The 19,885-nt window shown below is 39.8% G+C and overlaps 1 protein-coding gene across 1 annotated transcript; it reads right to left on the bottom strand.

Moving 5' to 3' along the window:
* Positions 1 to 3,455: 3,455 nt before the first annotated feature.
* Positions 3,456 to 19,180, bottom strand: rab1ba (zRAB1B, member RAS oncogene family a). Its single transcript, XM_083910590.1, has 6 exons — positions 18,891 to 19,180; positions 13,513 to 13,585; positions 13,273 to 13,368; positions 10,592 to 10,687; positions 9,701 to 9,832; positions 3,456 to 8,371 (listed from the first exon to the last, which is right to left on the bottom strand). The coding sequence occupies exons 1-6, from the start codon at positions 18,902 to 18,904 to the stop codon at positions 8,177 to 8,179; spliced, it is 606 nt and encodes a 201-aa protein (XP_083766716.1). The 5' UTR covers positions 18,905 to 19,180; the 3' UTR covers positions 3,456 to 8,176.
* Positions 19,181 to 19,885: the final 705 nt, after the last annotated feature.

Consider the following 19,885-nt stretch of genomic DNA (forward strand, 5'->3'; position numbering starts at 1 on the left):
TGGACGTTTGTGCTGAGTCGCATTAGTGGAAACACAGTTGACTCACAGTCAAGAGTCTTCACTTTGTGTCCATTCATGGGAAATAAAAGACCATGTGGGTCAATACTGATAATGATGATGATGATGATGACGAAGGGTGAATGACGACTTCTGATTTATAGAGAAAAATAACGTTATATAATCCCTGACAACAGATTAAATACACATTATTACGTCTTTACCAATGTGACAAAAATGACATTTTAATGTATGGTGTCCAAAATGAGACAAAAATGCTATTTTAATGTACGGTGTCCAAAATGAGACAAAAATGCCATTTTAATGTATGGTGTCCAAAATGAGACAAAAATGCTATTTTAATGTACGGTGTCCAAAATGAGACAAAAATGCCATTTTAATGTACGGTGTCCAAAATGAGACAAAAATGCCATTTTAAAGTATGGTGTCCAAAATGAGACAAAAATGCCATTTTAATGTATGGTGTCCAAAATGAGACAAATGCCATTTTAATGTATGGTGTCCAAAATTAGACAAAAAAGACATTTTAAAGTGAGACAAATGTCATTTTCAAAGTGTCCAAAATAAGACAAACATTTAAAGTGAGGCGTCCAAATGAGACAGAAATGTAATTTTACACACCTCACTGAAACGGCCTAGCATAGCAGACACATCTTAGTGCAGTGAGGAGTGATATACTAGGATAAAGTACATTAAAGCGTCCAAAATGAGACAATAATGTCTTAATATAACGTAAACACATGTTGACACTGCATCACGTTGTGTTTCTACTGGAGGAAGAAAGTGTAATTAAAGACAGAGTTAATTAAAGGTCTTATTCTGTCCTGATCTGCTGTAATGACCTCTCTCAGTGTTTCCTCTGCAGCTCACTGCTCTGTGAAAATGTGCTGACCGAGCATTCTTACAGTCACACACACACACACACACACACACACACACACACACACACACACACACACACACACACACACACACACACACACACACACACACATTCTTGTACTTGCTGCATACTGAGGACTGCGTTGCTGACAAAGTGAGGACCAGCATTTCCACTTTATAAATCAACACAATTACAAATATCTACTTCATGAATGACATCTATAAAGAACTACTGGTTGCAGTACCATAACATGTCTGCAGGTAGAGCCCCAGAGCAAAAAGGGCTGGAAAATTTAACAAAAAAATGTCGACCCCAATTTTTTTTTTTTTTAAATTTGACCAAAAGATTTTGGTCCAAAATTTGACCAAAAGATTTTGGTCCAAAATTTGACCAAAAGATTTTGGTCCAAAATTTGACCAAAAGATTTTGGTCCAAAATTTGACCAAAAGATTTTGGTCCAAAATTTGACCAAAAGATTTTGGTCCAAAATTTGACAAAAACATCATACTATGTCGACCAAAATTTTAACAAATCTTTGACAAAAAAAAAAAATGGTCCAAAATTTGACAAAAAAAATGTTGGTCCACAATTTGACAAAAAAAAAATTTGGTCCAAAATTTGACAAAAAAAATGTTGGTCCCAAATTTGACTAAAAGAAAATGGTCCAAGATTTGACAAAAAAAAATTTGGTCCAAAATTTGACAAAAGAAATGTTGGTCCAAAATTTGACCAAAAACATTTTGGTCCAAAATTTGACAAAAACATCATACTATGTCGACCAAAATTTTAACAAATCTTTGACAAAAAAAAAAAATGGTCCAAAATTTGACAAAAAAAATGTTGGTCCACAATTTGACAAAAAAAATGTTGGTCCACAATTTGACAAAAAAAAAATGTTGGTCCAAAATTTGACAAAAAAAAATTTGGTCCCAAATTTGACCAAAAACATTTTGGTCCAAAAAAGCAACCTAGGGAAGTGATTTCAATGAAAACAAAGTGAGGACCGGCCAAAATGTCCTCACTCTGTAAAAATGACCTCACTTTGTTGGTTAAAAACCCTCACTGGTCCTCAGTATGCCACAAGTACAAGAACACACACACACACACACACACACACACACACACACACACACACACACACACACACACACACACACACACACACACACACACACACACACACACACACACAGCTCTCCTTCTTAAAGGGTTTAGCCACTAATAAAATCTACTACTTCAAACCAAACTCCATAGAGAAAACCAGTGTTATTTAGCTCACGGGGACACAGGAGCTGCTGACCCACTGCTTCCTCGTGTGGTCATCTTGAGTCGCCGAGTTTTAATCTGAACGAAGTTTTTCAAAAGCCGAAGAGACAGACTTTGGTGTGGGAGACACAAACCAACAGTTTCCTGTCACAACAGATAATTTAACAGTGAAATTAAACGGCAAGATTTTGGGTATTTAGGTATCGTCATATGTATATACATATATATATGTATATATACATATATATATATATACATATATATGTATGATTGTATATATGTATATGTCTGTACATACACACACAAACACATATATACATACATATATGTGTATATAGACATACACATATATGTGTATATATACATACATATACACATATATACATACATGTATATATACATACATATATATATATATATCGTATATATACACATATACATATATACACATATACACATATATATATATGTGTATATATACATACATATTATAAAGGAATTTGTGATGACTTCCTGGTTTCCTGGTATCCAGGAAATATATTAAAACTATATTTAGAATACATTTATATTAATAATATTAAAAATACATAGAATCCACAAAACTGTTTTTAAAGTCACTTAATAACACTTCTTTAAGTGTAAGCTTTGTATTTGTGTTATAGCCATATTTTAACGCACAGAAATATCCTTAATTTAACATTAAAAACCCATAAATGTATTTTGAGCATGTAATACAGTAGATATTTTTATTTTAAGAGTGTATTTACAGCGTATTATTACTCTCCTTTAGCGACGGCGGTTAGCCGTTAGCCATGTTTGCATCCAGAGTGATCCAATTAATTCAGTATACATATATATATATACACGTATATAAATATACATACAGTATATATATATATATATATACGTATATAAAATATAGGGGAGCGAGGGAGCCAATCAACAAGAGGACAGAAGGTGAGTGACAGGTGAGCTCCTGCCCAGTCCTTTTTTTTTATTAACAAACACCTAGAAGTGAGTGCCTTTATGAAGCCATTGAACAGCGTTGAACAAGTGTGCAAATGACAAACAAACAAACAAACAAACAAACCCCGAAGAATAGAATACAAAAGAAAACAAAAAGAGAAAAACCGAAAGAAATAAAGAGGGGAGAGAAAAAAAAACAGAACAGTCAAGCATCGTTTAATCAGAATCACATTCATAAGCAAAAGCCTCGGTCCCGCCCCCCCCCGCCCTTGGCCCCGCCCCCTACACATAACCCCACCCACCCAACCATGTGACCCTCACACGACACAGAAAAGACTTCAATGGACACGTGAAAAATCAGTAGAATATCAAGACGTCGGGAAGAAAAACAAAAAACAAAGGAACTCAGTCACTGAAGCTCTAATTATTCTGTATATGTTTATATTTATATATATATTTATATATATATGTGTGTGTGTGTGTGAGACAGAGAGAGAGACCTGCTTGTTCTGCATCGACTCAAGTGAGACAGGTGTGGATTCCAACAAGTGTCCAAAAAAATCTGAGGAATGTTAACACACACAACCATTATTTTTCGCTATTAAAACAAATTCTACGATTCTTTTTTTTTTATTTATTTTTTTAGTATTTTGCGCCAAAATTCCGCGTTCCAATCACACACGCCCCACTCGCCTCGCCGACGCGCCCCCTAGCGGTCGGACTGAACACACAAAAAAAAAAAGCGGGGGTCAAGCGTTGTTGAAATTGCGACTCAAGCTAGCTAGCGCTGTACCTGAGCCAGAGCAGCCAAGCGCGGGGGAGGAGGAGCTTAAGGAGGAGGAGGAGGAGCTTAAGGAATTTGTCGAGGTGCAGCGACAACGCGGTCGGCCGGAAGAGCAGAGTCGGGAGTTCATATCCGGTCAGGCGGGAAACCCCAGACCAGTCAGTCCCTGAACCTACAACTACAGCCTCCTGTGAACGACCAAACCACACATTTACAACAACAAGAGCCAAACTCCACTCTAGAACAGTATATTTATTACTTAAAAGCATCTATAATTGTCATCATCATAATAATAATAATAATAATAATAATAATAACAAGAACAACAACGCCACCATGTTTTCCAGTTCTTTTTTTTGTTTGTTTGTTTGAAACAGGGTTAAAAAGCAAGAGTTCGTCAGATCAGGTTTTTCCGGAGGCTTTTCCCTCACATTCCTTCTGTTTCCATGGAATACCACACACACACACACACACACACACCAACAGCCTCATACCTGCCTCGGATTCCTGCGTTACTACGGCAACCGTTGGCGGTCGTGGTTTACTGGTGGTTTCTTAAACGTCATTTATCGTCTACTTCCAGAACTTCCATCTCGACGTTTCCTTGCGCAACTGGTTTTACTTTTTCCCGCACAAATAAACAATTCTGACGTAGTTACGTCAAAAATCCTTTAAAGCTGGGTTACGCAACGAGAGCCGAGCGAAACAGGGCGAGAGGTAAGTTCCGGAAGAGACGTTCCAGGATCGTCCTGCGATTCATTGATTTTTTTTGTTAATTTTGACGCAAAAAGTGCGAGCTAGCGTCATCTTCAGAACGTTTAAGTCGCTCGTCGCAGGTGACCTTTTGGTCAAAGGTTGGTTTTCGCCAAGGACTTTGCGGTGAAGAAGTCTGACTTTAGAAAAATCGGATTGTTTGGAGTCTCGCAAGTGTCCCATGTGTCTGAATTGAAGCCCCGCCTCTAATCCTTGGGATACGCAACCTTCCACGAAAAAAAACAAAAAAAATGTAGCCTCTGAAGAAGGCGGAGCCTCGAGTTGAGACACAATCGGAGACGAAGAAATTGACATATTTGTCTGGTTTGAAGAGTGACACCAGGGGGCGACGCTAACCGTAAATTTCATTCTTATTTTGCCAACTTTTTCGATTGAATGGGATACAAATGAGTAAATAATGTTCCAATTCTGAGGAAAATTAGTTTTGCTTAATCAGAATTTCTGGTTTGTTTGCTAACCGAAAGACGACGTCCGTTTGTTTTGTACGATCTACGGACATGACAACAAATTCTGTCTATTTTTGTGTAGTGTTGGTGAGATCACTGTACAGCATCAGGGGGGGGGGGGGGGATTACTGCGGGATTGGGGAAAGAAGGCGGGGTTTAAACTTCATGAAAAAGCAACAGCTTTATCCCGGTGTGCAAACGCGCTCTCTGACTCGACCGTGAGTGTGTGCAGAACAGAGCAGGTGTAAAAACGTTGACCTCATTATGATCAAAAATTTGTGTAAAAAGACTCATTAATTAATAAATCATTAAAAAAAAAAAAAAAAAAAATCTACACAAGAGGCACAAAGTGGAGCGACTAATGAGGAAGCAGAACGGAAAGGAAGCTCACGCCCCTCCCACCCTCTAATCCAAAAAAAAAAACAAGCAAAAAAAAAACACACACAAGACTTTAAAAATAAAATTACAACAATGATAAAACAGTAATTATAAGATCAATGCAGGATATCGGCCCATTGTTTTCATTTGACAGAACGTCTAAACTCAGAGCCCCGCCCCCTTTTCTCACACACACACACACACACATAACCGTTTGTATGAATACACGTCACGTGTGTTCAACGCTCTCTGACTGTAAATATTAGTGTCGTTGCAGGAGGTCGCTGAGCTAAACGTTACAGGACTTTGTCACATTTCTTTCTTTCTTACGCGTGATGTTTTTTATTGACTAAAGAAGAAGGAAAAGCCAAAGGTTTAACGACATAAAAATCCTCCTGTTACACTTCTTCGTCTCGTTTTACCGTTTTTTTTTTTCCTTGTAGCGATTAAAGCGCTAAAAGCCTCGTTACGCTTTACAAAATAAAAGTCTAAAAGAAGTCCTGTTACAGTCCTGAAGGTGTGTTTTTTTTTATTTTATTGGTATCTGTCAATCATGGTGTGAGGGCAATATTACAAAGGTCCAATATGTTGTTAGGGCTGCAATGTCTGAAAATGATCATTCGTGGACAAAACAAGACATTTGAAAAGCAGATTAATTAGGATTATACTGATCGCAGCCCTAAAATATATTGATTTAATGAACACACACTGAGACACAACACATTAACTGCTATTAAATGTTTTTTTTTTTTACCTCAGACGTGTGACTTTTTTTTCTGTATATAAATAGTTTTAAAACCATAAATCGGCTCCTTCAACTTTCACTCAGGACTAAAGGTCAATGTTTAATCGTCTAAGTTATTGCGATAGCGGCCGATTTTTAAACAGCGATTCTGCGACTTTTTTTACGCGTACGTGGTTTTCAGTCGTAGCGGCGGCGTCGTTGCATATCAAGTCGACGGATCGACGCGTACGAGGAAGCTGTGGTTCCAGTTTGAGAGAGAAAAAAAAAACAACTAAGAAAACAAATCTGCTTCATAGAAAGAATTCTTAGTTCAGGCGAAATAAGACGCAAGTTCCTGCCGAATAGTGAGATCAGTCAGAGGACGAGCTGAACGCGAGGCTACAGCTAGCTAAAGTCTGTACAGCTGGTTTGTCGTCGGGTTCGGTTCCGCGTCAAGGTCCCGTCGTCAAAAAACTCGCACTTTCTGTACAGAGCGTCGCGCGCCGCTGCTCCTGGAGGGGGCGCACATGCGTGTTTGTGTGTGCGTGCGGGGTTGAAGTCGATTGATGAGCTTAAAAAGTTCGGGGGTTGAAAGTGGACACTAGGGGGAGCCGGGGCGTGAATAAAAAAAAGGCCTCTGCGTACTTTCCACGCTCCGAGTCCGCGCGGTGAAAAGCGTTCATGCTAACAGTTTCTATACACAAGAAAAAGAACGACGGAGAAAACAAATCTGCTTCATAGAAAGAATTCTTAGTTGAGGGGAAATAAGACTTAACTTCCTGCTGAATAGTGAGATCAGTCAGAGGACGAGCGGAACGAGAGGCTACAGCTAGCTAAAGCCTGTACAGCTGGTTTGTCGTCGGGGTTCGAGTCCACGCCGAGGTCCTGTCGTCAAAAACTCGCACTTTCTGTACAGTAGGGGGCGCGCGCGTGTGTGTGTGTGTGGGGGGGGTTGACGTCGATTGATAAGCTTAAAAAGTTCGGGGGGTTGAAAGTGGACACTAGGGGGAGCCGGGGTGTGAATAAAAAAAGGCCTCTGCGTACTTTCCGCGCTCCGAGTCCGCGGAGAGTCGGGCGTTGAAAAGCGTTCATGCTAACAGTTTCTATACATGATAAAAAATGACGAGGGTTTTCCCGATGATGTGGAGTTTCACACGTGCATAAACTGATCTTCTACGTCTATTCTACGATTCCTATTCCACAGAAATGTCCGACCTTAGTGGAGCCACGCGCAGTCGACACGTCTGCGCAGTCACATTTTATTTATTTATTTTTTAAACACATGACTATCGCGGATGTGGACAGATGGACTTCTTTACGGACTCGTGGACGAGGAAAGTATGGGTCGGGGTCTTTTTTAAGATACTCAGCAAAAATAGACACAGTCTGAGGGAAAACCCGAGTTTGACCAAAAGGCTTGAACTTCTTCACCCCGCCCCACTATGCCACGTGAGTGTGTGTGTGTGTGTGCAAGTGTGTGTGTGTGGTATCTGAATATCTTCCTCTGCCTTCGCTCCACTCTGAATCAATATCAATCTTCTACCGTCTCTGTTTTCTGGCAGAAAAGTTGACGTTGCCTCAGTGTCTGGTTTATGTCGTTTTCTCCCCTCACTCCCTTCACTCACCGCTCGTCTTCTTCTTTCGATGAGCAGTTTAAATTAACCCTCACAATTCCTCTCCTCCTGATCTACAAACGCACATCAACAGTCCAAGTCCTCCATCAGCCGACCGGGCACAGAGCGGGGGTGGGGGGGGGGGGGTGTCAGAGAGCTGGGTTACAGGGTGTCATGGCGGAATGGTGGAGATGAAGATGGCGGCGTTGTTGGTGGTTGAGGGGGAAAGGAGGGTGACACAGAAGGAGAAGAAAGGTAGATGTCAGTGTGGAGATGGTGGAGGTGGAAGGTGTTGATGGTGGTGGTGGTAGGGTGAGGGGTCCTTTAACAGCAGCCCCCTCCGGACTGCCTGACGGGAGTGCTCTCGATTTTTAGGTTGGGTTTGTCGCTGCCGGCGGTGGCGCCGGGGCCCATGCGCTTCTTGATCTCCGCGGCCATGGTCATGAAAGCCTGCTCTACGTTAGTGGCGTTCTTGGCACTCGTCTCCAGGAAGGGGATGGCCAAAGAGTCGGCAAACTCCTGCAAGGAGAAGAGGAGAGAGAGGGAGGAGATGGGGGTTTAAACACTTCAGTGACGAGTGACGCCTCAGGAACGTAGCAGTTAGCCACCAGGGGGCGACTCTAATCGTCAATTCTATTCTTATTTTTCCAACTTTTTCGATGGAATGTGATGGAAATTATGCTCCCATTCTGGATAAAATGAGTTTTGTTTAATCTGGAGGTGGGCACTAACGCATAAAGCCATTTCCATGACGACTACAGTGGAACTGGAGCGGTCTGTTCATTAAACGAAAAGAGCAGCCCTACAACTAACCAGCGTTCCGGTCTACTGCGTATGTTTTTAAAGTTTAGCGTTACTTTAGAGACTAGTTTTAACAATCCGGAGTCCGATCCGATAGAAAATCCGATGTCACGCGACCGGTCAGTCGTCATGGAAACGTCCGTTAACGTGCCCACCACTAGTTTAATCAGAGCCTGGTTAAAGGTTGAATCTGTGAATTTCTGGTTTGTTTTGTAACCGGAAGACTACTTTGTCCGGACTCCGTTTGTATTTTGAACCACAATCTCTTTTTCAAATGTAAGTGTTGGTTTAGTTCTTAAGAGACAGAACATTCACATTTTATCAGAGCTGAAAAACCAAATTAATAGTCAACTATTTTGATAATCGGTTTGAAGATATTTCATGATTAAAACAAGATTTCTGATTGTTTTAGCTTCTTAAATGTGAACATTTTCTTTGTTTCTTTGCTCCACAAAAGGAATAAATCATTCCAACTGAATCACTTTGGTTTGTGGACAAAACAAGACGTTCAAGAACGTCGTCATTTCCAGGTTTGACAAACACTGATCAACGTTTCATAACATTTTCTGACATTTTATGGACCAAACGATTCATCGAGAAAATAATCGTTAGTGGCAGCTCTACACTTTTCATGTACAGTAATAACAAGTTATGAGTTATTCTGTATGGTTTTGTTCATTAATGGATTCATTCTGCATCATAAACATGTTTATATTGTGAAATATTCATCATTCCATATAAAAACAAACACTTATTTTGAAATTATGTGAAATATCATCATAAAAGATGATTATTTTGATGTAAATTCTCATAAAATTTGAACTTTTTTCTTTACTTGACCAGCCCGTTATTGTCCAAACTACACTCTGAGTGGACGACAGTTCAAAAACCCCAGCAAAATAACTACACTGCTTAAAGACAACAGTCAATTATATCAAAGCATCTTCTATTCTCCACATTCCAATCTCCAAACTTGTCTAAAATGGTCAAAAAGTGATAATTTTCCCATTTCCACACACACACAGACACACCTACACACACACATACCTTCGCTGTTGTGTAGTCCACCACTTTCTTGGTGGTCAGGTCACACTTGTTGCCCACCAGGAGCTTGTTGACATTTTCGCTGGCGTAGCGGTCGATTTCCTGGAGCCACTGCTTGACGTTGTTATAGGACTCCTGCACGGCGGGAACACGAGGGGGCGGACGTGAGCGGGGGGCGGAGACAACGGCAACAACAACAAACAGCAAAGACGTGAACATCGCTTCACCTCTTAAATAACACCACAGCCTTGAATACGCTACAGTTCAAAGGTTTGGGCTCACTTAGTAATGTCCTTATTTTTTAAGGAAAAGCTCTTTTTTTCATTGAATATAACAATAAATGAATCATAAATACACTCTATACATTGTTAATGTGGTAAACGACTATTCTAGCTGCAAATGTAGCCAATATTGGACTTCTCTTAATAGCCTGGGCTCGTTGACGCAATAATGCGATATTTAGTTTTTAGATCATATCAGATGTTTTGTTTTGCCTTTTTTCTTTGATGTCCAATGCACTGATCCACACAATACCAGTAGTGAATATTTTATAAAGTCAAACGAAGCTCATTTACATGACATTAAAGTCACCTGCTGTGACCCTCAGCTCTTCTATTGAAAGCACCCTCATGTTTGTGGGTATTTGCATGTTTGCTGTAATTGTCGCTCCCCCACGGTGACTAATAACAAACCACCCAATCCGATCTATTTTGAAAGACCGTCACGTGACCCGACTGACCGATGACGGACATGTGACGACATCTGATCTGCTGAGTCTCACGTGCTTGCTGTTATGGTGTTTGCTCACATTTGCCTGCGAATGCTATGGGGCATGCTAAATGCTAGCTGGGGTCTAAAACATCAATTTGAACCGTTCGTTGTTGCCCGTCTCACCTGATCCGTCACATCGTATACGACTATGATGCCGTGGGCTCCGCGGTAGTAACTGGAGGTGATGGTGCGAAACCTCTCCTGACCTGCAGTGTCCCACTGAAAGAGAGAGAGAGAGAGAGGAAGCGGTTAGACGGTTTTAAACCCACTGAACTGATAAAAACATTCCTCGCTGAGCCACAGTGCGGTAATACGTGGCTCCCTGTGTGGAGTGAAACACACTAAATTAGATTAAACTGAAGGATCTTTCAAAGGAGGCAGAACAATGCTTTGCCCGATTGCTCTTCATATTGATTTTGTTGCGAAATGTGCTGATAATGTGACTGTGATATGCACGGCTGTCTGTGTTAGCGTGGAGAGTTTTAATCTCAATGAGTTCTTCTGCTCATAAAAAGTGCCGAGTGAAGCGTTTTTGTAAAAATTTGAATCGGAATTTATGAGTCACTTTTCCTGACGTCTGGTCCAGTGAATCACATGGACTCATCTGTGAGGTTAATATATTCAAAATCAATGTTTCATTGCTGTGGAGCTCCATCTTTCTTGAGGATCGAGATGAGACAAAACGAGGATAAATTGTCAGGGTTAAGGGAAAATACCCAGAACTTAATTTAGACCTTTGTCCCTGAAGTTGAAACGCTCCTAAAACGGTTCCTACATTTGTGGAAAGGTTTCTGCACTTTAGTAGTGTTTGTACGACTGTTTGTCGTACAAACTTTTAAGGATATTCTTGGTCCTTTTTGAAAGAGGTCACAGGTTTATTAGATTAAATCAGGGGTTCTCAAAGTTTTGATACCTGAGGGCCAATTTAGGAACCCAACATTGGACTGAGGGCCGCCAAAGGAAAAAAAACAGAAATAAATCCATTAAATAATTTTAATGACCAGATTGCAGTTCTACACTTTAGCGTTAAGTAATATAAACGTTAATATAATGTAATTTAAGCATTAATACAATAACGCTTTATAATTTACTGGGTAATTCCCCAGTATTTTGGCCATTGTTCTTACCTTCTAATTACAGGTTAATACCAAGTAACACATTTCTGTTACCATATATTTACTGGGTAAATAGCTAGTAATTGGGGGCTGTAGCTACCTGCTTATTACCAGCTTATAACCCAATAATACACTAAAATTCACCATATAGAAACCAGGTAAATACTCATTTTTGTTTACACTTATTGGTCTGTATCCAGTAATGTCCAATAAACATTTAACAAGCTTAGTACCTACTGGATTAAAACTATCAACTGTAATTCATTGCGGGGCCGCCAGAAATGTTTCTGCAGGCCGTCATTGGCCCCCGGGCCGCACTTTGAGAACCAATGGATTAAATAATACTAAAAAAGAACACCAGGTGTGTTTGGTATGATGATAAAAGAACAGGAAACCACAGGTGAATAAAACAGCAGCTTAACAAACAATAATGTCAAAAGCCGTCTCTGAACTTAAACTGGATCCAATTACAGATTAGTGTGAATGCGTTTGTGTTTGGTGTCAGATCCAAAGAGAACCAGCCCGACCTGCGCGAGACTGAAAATGTACTCCAGGTCAGGTTTGGTTGTGCCGTTTGTTCCGACATGGCATTTACATTATACACGAAGGGGAAATCAAGTGGTAACCACGGGACGACACAAAACTTGGCGCCGTGTACGTTAAAGCTGTCGTTTGTGATTAGATTCTGTCTTTATTTATTTTATTTATTTACGTATTCAACGCATCCTGGCAGCCATAAAAGAATTAAGTTATTATCTTAAGTAGTAGTATCTCAAGTTGTTGGAAAAGACGCAACCGTAAAACTGTAGAGGCGTATCAAGGCTGCTGCAAATAATGAATTGATTGAATGTAAAGATAAAATATGTGCCAAAACATAATCATGATCATCATGTAAAAAAAATCCAAAAAGTGCTGCAGGAATTCACTCGTACAAACATTCTACTCTTGGAATGAGAAAATAAATGGTTTTTTCGGACAACAAAAATTCAAATCATCATAATTTGAATGCTTTTCATGACCTTGACAAAACTTGTAATAACGGTCAAATGTAGCAATTAGGAATCTGTCAAAACGTTAGTGTCCAAATTAGAAGATTAGAAGTAATCTGGTTAATATTTCCCCTTTGTTTTTAAATTTGACTTCGTCATGAAGAGTTTAAGTTTCCTGTATTTAATATTTAGTTTATACATCATTTTGTTTTAGTTTTTTTCCTTTTATTTATCATAATTTGACGGTTATATTTTAATAGATGGAGGAGAAATAAAGAGGCGGCTCAATATTAGGGCTTTTAGGAATAAATATGTCATTGTGATTATTTTGACAGGATATGATTCTCGACATCAGAGCGAACGGTCATTTTTCTCATTTTCATTATAAAAACATGTTTAAAAACAATTATGGTGTGACATTTATGCAGATCAGTGAGAAACAAAGATGTTCCCTTCAGTCTGTAGAACAAAATCCAGACAACAATTCATCTAAAATGATATTTTGACACGTTGGCTTTAACAAACACTGTGCCTCCTGTGATTTGATTAATTGTTCAGCTCTAAAAGTTAAAGCATCAATTATCAGTCACTGACTGCCCTGATTTTTAAGAGAATTTATCAACTTCTAGATCAAATAACTGTGGAAAAAAGTGACTTTAACGACAATTTAGTAGGTATTTGTGGGTGTTTATATACTTACAATCTGCAGTTTGATGGTTTTGCCGTCCAGCTCGATGGTGCGGATCTTAAAGTCCACACCGATGGTGCTGATGTAGCTCTCTGTGTAGGTGTCATCCTGTGAGGAGACGAGCGAGGGAGGAAAAGGAACGGGATCAGGACGAGGTAAAAAAAAAAACACAAACCACGAGCAGTAAGTGGAACGTGTGTGTGTGTGTGTGTGTGTGTGTGTGTGTGTGTGAGAGTGTGTGTGACGACTCACTGCAAAGCGCAGCAGAAGACACGACTTCCCTACTCCAGAGTCTCCGATGAGGAGGAGCTTGAACAGATAGTCACTGGGAAGGAAAAACAAGAACAGGAAAGGTCAACATTTTAAAAAGTCACTCACTCGGTGTGTGTGTGTGTGTGTGTGTGTGTCTTCCACAACACAAACCATGCTCAAACCTAAACAATACACATGTTTCACAGTCAACTATGCCAGTCTAATTAGTGAGTGTGTGCGAGTTAGGGTTTAGTCAAAATAAACAGTGTGTGTGTGTGTGTGAAGAGCAGTGCAGTCAGGGCTTTTTCTATAGTTATGGACGACAACAACGCTGCTCTGTGGCTTAAAAACAGACTCAATATTTGTAGAAAATACTGTATTTTGTGGGATTTGTTAAGAATAAAAACACCTTAAAGAGGGCAGGAACACAGATGGAGATGTTGTGTGTGGAAAAACACGGCAGATACCGAGTGAAACTCTATTCTCTATACTATATTGTTTTGGAAAGAGAACACAAGTGTCCCATTGTGAGAGAAAAGCTTACAGAGAACTCTTAAATAACAACACAAATTCAACGTATTAATTAATTAGTTAGCGGTTAGCTAACGCGGTTAGCTCTGCCCTGTTTTAACACTTCACAAAACAACAGACAGCGCATGTTTTGGTGACATTGCATGTGGGTCAAAAAGATAGGGTTACATTTGCGGTAGCACAGCAGCAGACTGTTTAAAAAAAAAAAAAAAAAAGATATTAAATATTAAGCCCGATATGTTTGGTTGAATAATTAAAACAAGTTTCCTGATTTTTTCTGCTTCTTAAGTGTGAATATTTTCACAGAGCAAAGAAATGCTTAAAAAATGATTCGTTTTGGTTTGAACCGCGATCATTTTGAGGTCGGGCGGAAAACTGATCAAACGAGATTAACAGACGACGAAATGAATCCTTAGTTGCAGCCGGAGAATAATATATAGAAGGAAAATGAAAGGCCCAACTGCTCATGTAAGTCACTTCAGTGACGTTGCACAGTTTAAGTGGATAAACATGTGATGCAGAGCACATGGTCGACAGAGAGCAGCACTGGTTTAACGGCACCGTGCTTATCGTTTTTGTGCTTTTTATGTTTCTACAACTATAATAATCAACATTTTCACACAAAATGAAAATGAAAATGAAATTAAAAAAAAACACCATGACATCATCATATCATATCATAGACTATGCCCAAGAGCGGGAGGCTAATTACGGCGATGCTAATTATCACACGGCAATTTCTGGTGCCTCATATAATTCCGGTATAACAAACAATGGGAGGGTAAGCAGCTGATTTGTGCCCTAAGGCGGCTCCAGCAGGTTAATCTGGCCCTGGAATGAGAGCTGGCTTTCAGGCTTTTGTCTCATTTTGGAGCTAACACCTGACGACAAGCACAAAACGGTCATTTCTGCACGTTTTGTACAATATTAGCCGTGTCAAATAAAGACAAATAAACGCTTCTGTGCAGCTCTGCGGTGCTTTCACAATCAAACTTTGACTTATGTTGCTTGTTACTACAGGTTCTTTCTCAAAAGAAACAGAAGGAAACCTCTCCCACTCGCCCACAAGATCCACTCACTGAAAGGAAAACAACCTCACAGGAATGTCCGACACAGCACAGGAGGCTGCGGAGAATTAGCCAACGCTCCGTCGCTATTCTTGTGTCAAAGGAAACTGAGACTCGACGACGTGGATCACAAGCAGACACTCGATCACCTGACATTATGTCACTAACGCTGGAAGGAGGAGGAGGCAGTGTTGCAATCAGCCCAGTTCTCATTTCAACATGGCGCAAACTGAGGGTCTGATCAGACGACAGGTCGTACAAAGAGCAGCTTCAGTGGCTGTAAACGACAGGCGCTAGCGATCACAGATAGCCTTTTTCAATAGAGATCTCAAATGTTACGCTTTTCAAGAACTTTTAAGTTTTGTGCCGATGGATGAGGAACCACAGGACGTACAGAAACAATAAAATTACTTAAATCTGTACCACGTTGTTGTGAAACATTATTATTCAATAGGTAGGACTTTCTCGGTTAACGGTGTCCGTAAATGATGATGTTCTCGAACGTCTACTTTTGTCCACAAACCAAAACGATTAAATAATTAACAATTTCTTTGTTATACGGAGCAGGAAAGTAGATGACAAATCAGAACGCTTGGATTCATTGTTGAAAAAGACTCAAAAAATGATGAGTCGATTATCAAAACAGTTGTCGAGTATGGTTAATGAATGCAACTAGGTCATAAATCCTTAGCTACTTTGACTGGCTAACAGGTTAATAATCGACTACTACATTACTCACTGACTAATTCTAGAGTTTGGAGAAGTTTTCTATTACATAAAGTCAAAATAGTGCACAGATGAACGGATTATGAAGGTAAAAATCATCATCATCATCATCACAACAACACTGCTAAAACAACTAAAGCTGTAGATGTAAGATCTTAATTAACATCCTTCATCACATGATCTGTTAGAGACGAACAAAGGCCAATCTGTGTGCTTACTAACTACTAAACTGGTCTATTAAAGGATGAGCACATTACATGTAAATCTATTAGTTCCACCTTCATAAAACAGCAGTACAGGACCCCGGTGGATAAACGCCTCAGATCCACTGTAATCACAATGTCTACGATGATACAGTGCAGAGAGGCGGGGCATGTAATAAGTCCTATTTAACCAGAGAGAAGCTCATACAGCGTGTGTAAACATACAGGTAAACAAAGATTATCTGCCAAGGGTGTGGGGTTGTTAGCGAAAGCTGGTCAGACAGGGTTAAAATGTGGATCGAGAAGAAAGGCCTCGGTGGTCGGTTACAGCAGGACACTCGCTCACCACCGACAGAGGGATTCAGTGACAGACGGGTGGGTGTCCTTTAACTTCAGCCGTCAAACATATGCTAACCGGCCGTATCATCTGACCTCAGCGGAGACGAGCTAATTCAGACATGGAAGCGGATGTTTACACTGAAGCTGATTTAGGTATTCAGTCTTTTAAAAAAAATGGCCAGTGACCACATTTCAATACAGCACCGACCGCAGCTGAACACACTTAGTGTTAGCTTAATCTGTAAATCATGCAAAATAGTCCACTCTGTGTTCATGAGTAAAGCTAAAGCTAACACGCTACATGTTGGTGGATTCACTGTGTCTGGTATAGGTATGAGTAAGTAATAAAATTCACAACTATACTGACCAAAATATTGCAATATTATCACAATAGTATCTCAATAATTGTAAAAACTTTGTCAGAAATTAATAGTTGCTTTATCGCAAATGGGTGGAGTCTTCTGTCCATACTCCGTCTTCATTTGGTTCATAAAGTAAAAACATACGTAACACCTTAGTTAAGTTTGTTTTACAGATAATTCACAGATAAATAGGTGCAGATTTAGCGACGTTAGCTCAAACCCCCGCACACAAATTCTGAAATTTTGGGGGCGGAGCTTTCGGCAAGACAAGAATGACTGGAAGGCCCCCTTCAAAAGAAAACACTAAAACTCCATGTTGGTCAGATGAACAGCATTTACAAGTCACTCATATGAAATATAGGCAATAAAATTAGGCTATTTGTTTGGTAAGAAAATTACCAGAAAACGTTAAAAAATGTTGATTGGTGTTGATGGGTTTTCTGTTTTAATTATTTCTTTGTTATATGAAGCAAAGAAACCAGAAAATGTTCACATTTAAGAAGCAGAACATTCAGAAAGCTTGTTTAAATTATTGGGGGGAAAAAACACTCAAACCTATCAATAAATGAACAAAAATAGTTGAGAAAATGATTTAGTAATCGAATGACAAGTGAGCATGTAGCTGATGTTTAGCATTTTCTGAACATTCGCAGACAAAGAGGAACAGGTTTACTGAAGTTATGTAAAACATTACATTAGCAAAAAAAAATTATTGTTTTTAAAAATCGAGAATATGTGACTGTAAAAACAGGCTTGCCTGTATATCTAGGTTATAGGTCAACCATCTCGCGTACGTCACTCTCTGATTGTTCGAGCAAAGCTAAACGTTTCCATTTCAATATTTAGAGTTCAGAGGGTCAACACGAGCGAACGGGTGTTTTGAACAGATTTACTGAAGTCAGAAGAAAATTTGTTGTTGGTTAGATAAAGAAGCAAAAAAAAACATGCATGTTTTGTGGGCGGAGCTTCGGCAAGATAACCGACTAGAAGGCTCCCCCTTGTGGACACTAGAACACACTCGCATTACATATTTACAATTCCTATTATGTCTATTATCGAATTTGCACACAATCAACTTAATATTTGTGTTTTTTAGAATAACGATAGGCGATAAATTCGATGTTAAAATCGAGAATGTGCCTCCATATCGAGTTTATAGGTCAACCATCTCACATATGTCACTCGACTACTTGGCGTTCACGTATTGTTCGAGTGAAGCTAAACGTTCCCATTTTCGATATATTTGGAGCTAAAAAGTTAGACTCGCGCGAGCAAACAGCTGGTGATTAGCATTTTCCCAACGTTTACAGATACTGAGGGACAGATTTACTGGCGTTACATAACACTAACATAACAAAGTGTGAAAATGTGATGTTTTTAAAAAAAAAAAAGCAAAAAAAACCCTTATGTTTTGGGGGCGGAGCTTTGGCAAGATGACTGAAAGGCTCCCCCTTGTGGCACTTAAATATAACACACTAGAACTTCATGTAGGCCAGATGAACAGCATTTTCAAGTCACACACATTAAATATTTACAATTTCCTATTACATCTAATATCTAACTTGTACACAATAAACTTAATATTAGTGTTTTTTAGAATAACGATACGCGATTAATTCGGCTGGCCTCTATATCGAGGTTATAGGTCAACCATCTCACATATGTCACTCGACTACTTGATGTTCTCGTATTGTTCGAGCGAAACTAAACGTTCCCATTTTCGATATATTTAGAGTTAAAACTGTGTCGTGGACGCTTTTTCCGGTTCCCCACACACACATTTGTATATATACGGAGGATCGTTCGTTCGTTCGTTCGTTCGTTCGTTCGTCGATGCGGTGAAAAGATCGCTTGTCAGCGCCGACACACCGAGGCACGAGCGAGCAATCAGCTGACGTCTCGTGAAAAACACGTCCGCGAGAGTGACACATTAAAGAAGAAGCTGTCCGCGCCCTGTTTCACGGCCAGCTAAGCTAGCTATGTAGCTAGCTAATGTTTGCCAATAACGACAGAGCATTTTAAGCTAACACTGCTCGGACAGGGTTACGCCATTAACCACAAACATTTTAAATACGTTTACGTCCACGACACATCGGAAATGGCGTCGCGACGTTTCGATGTTCGGATGTAAAGGGGAAAAAAACACTCACTATTCGGGATTCATGGTTTCACTCCGGTTGTGTGTGTGTTTTTTTTCTCCGACTGTCGGTGACTCGACTCTTCCTTCCTACTCCGGCAAAAAAAAAAAAACACACGAGAAAAGACGTGAATGTCCGGGTATCCGAGGCACTTAAGATGACCGTGGAACCGTCTGTGTCGCCGTTTCCTGCTCGCTCCGCTGTATTCGACCTTCACAGTTTGTCAAAATGCTCGATTTCCAGCGAACATGTCCCAGTTTGGTCCGGTTAGCTTGGTGTATTTCACTGGCTTTTCTCCGCCGCTTCTCTGTGGCCGTTTGCTTACGAGGGGGCTCAAGATGGCCGCGCAGGTGCGGTAGTGACGTGGGGTGACGTGGCACTACAGAGGCACGCTCAGGGAAAAGCGATTCATCGTGGACGTTTACGCTAAAATGTCAATATTACACGTACTGGGAATCGCGCCGCGTACTTCGAACATGAAAGGCAGCGCTTTAATGAAGACGTGAACATATTGTGTGTATGTGGTCAAATGTCATAGAAATGTGATATAGAAAAAAAAAAAAAGGCACTTTTTAAAATAAATTTAATAAAAGAAAAAATTGCTGCTGCCAAACCCGAGGCCCGCGGGCCACATGCGGCCCCCCCCCAGTCAAAGTTATAATAAAAACTGCAACAACAATTAAATATCAAATTCTAGGGTTTTAGCTACAACCGTCAACATTATATATTTTACTTTTTTAATTCTGGTTTTGTTAATTTTGCCTCATTATCATGGTCTTATTTTGTGAATTGTATATCAAAACAAACACTTTTACTTTGATGTGTTGTTGTTTTTCCTATCTTTTTCTGTCTTTTACTTTTTCCTTCTTGATATTTTAATTCCTTTATTTCCTTAAAAGCCGCCTATGGACTAGTGTTGCGAATTAGCACCTGTGCTAAAACACTTAAAATGCATCTGGTTTGTCCAATGTAATTGCTCTGTCCATATCAAATAAACATTAATAATA

The sequence above is a fragment of the Microchirus variegatus genome (assembly GCF_963457635.1).
Source record: "Microchirus variegatus genome assembly, chromosome: 2".
Lineage (NCBI taxonomy): Eukaryota > Metazoa > Chordata > Actinopteri > Pleuronectiformes > Soleidae > Microchirus > Microchirus variegatus.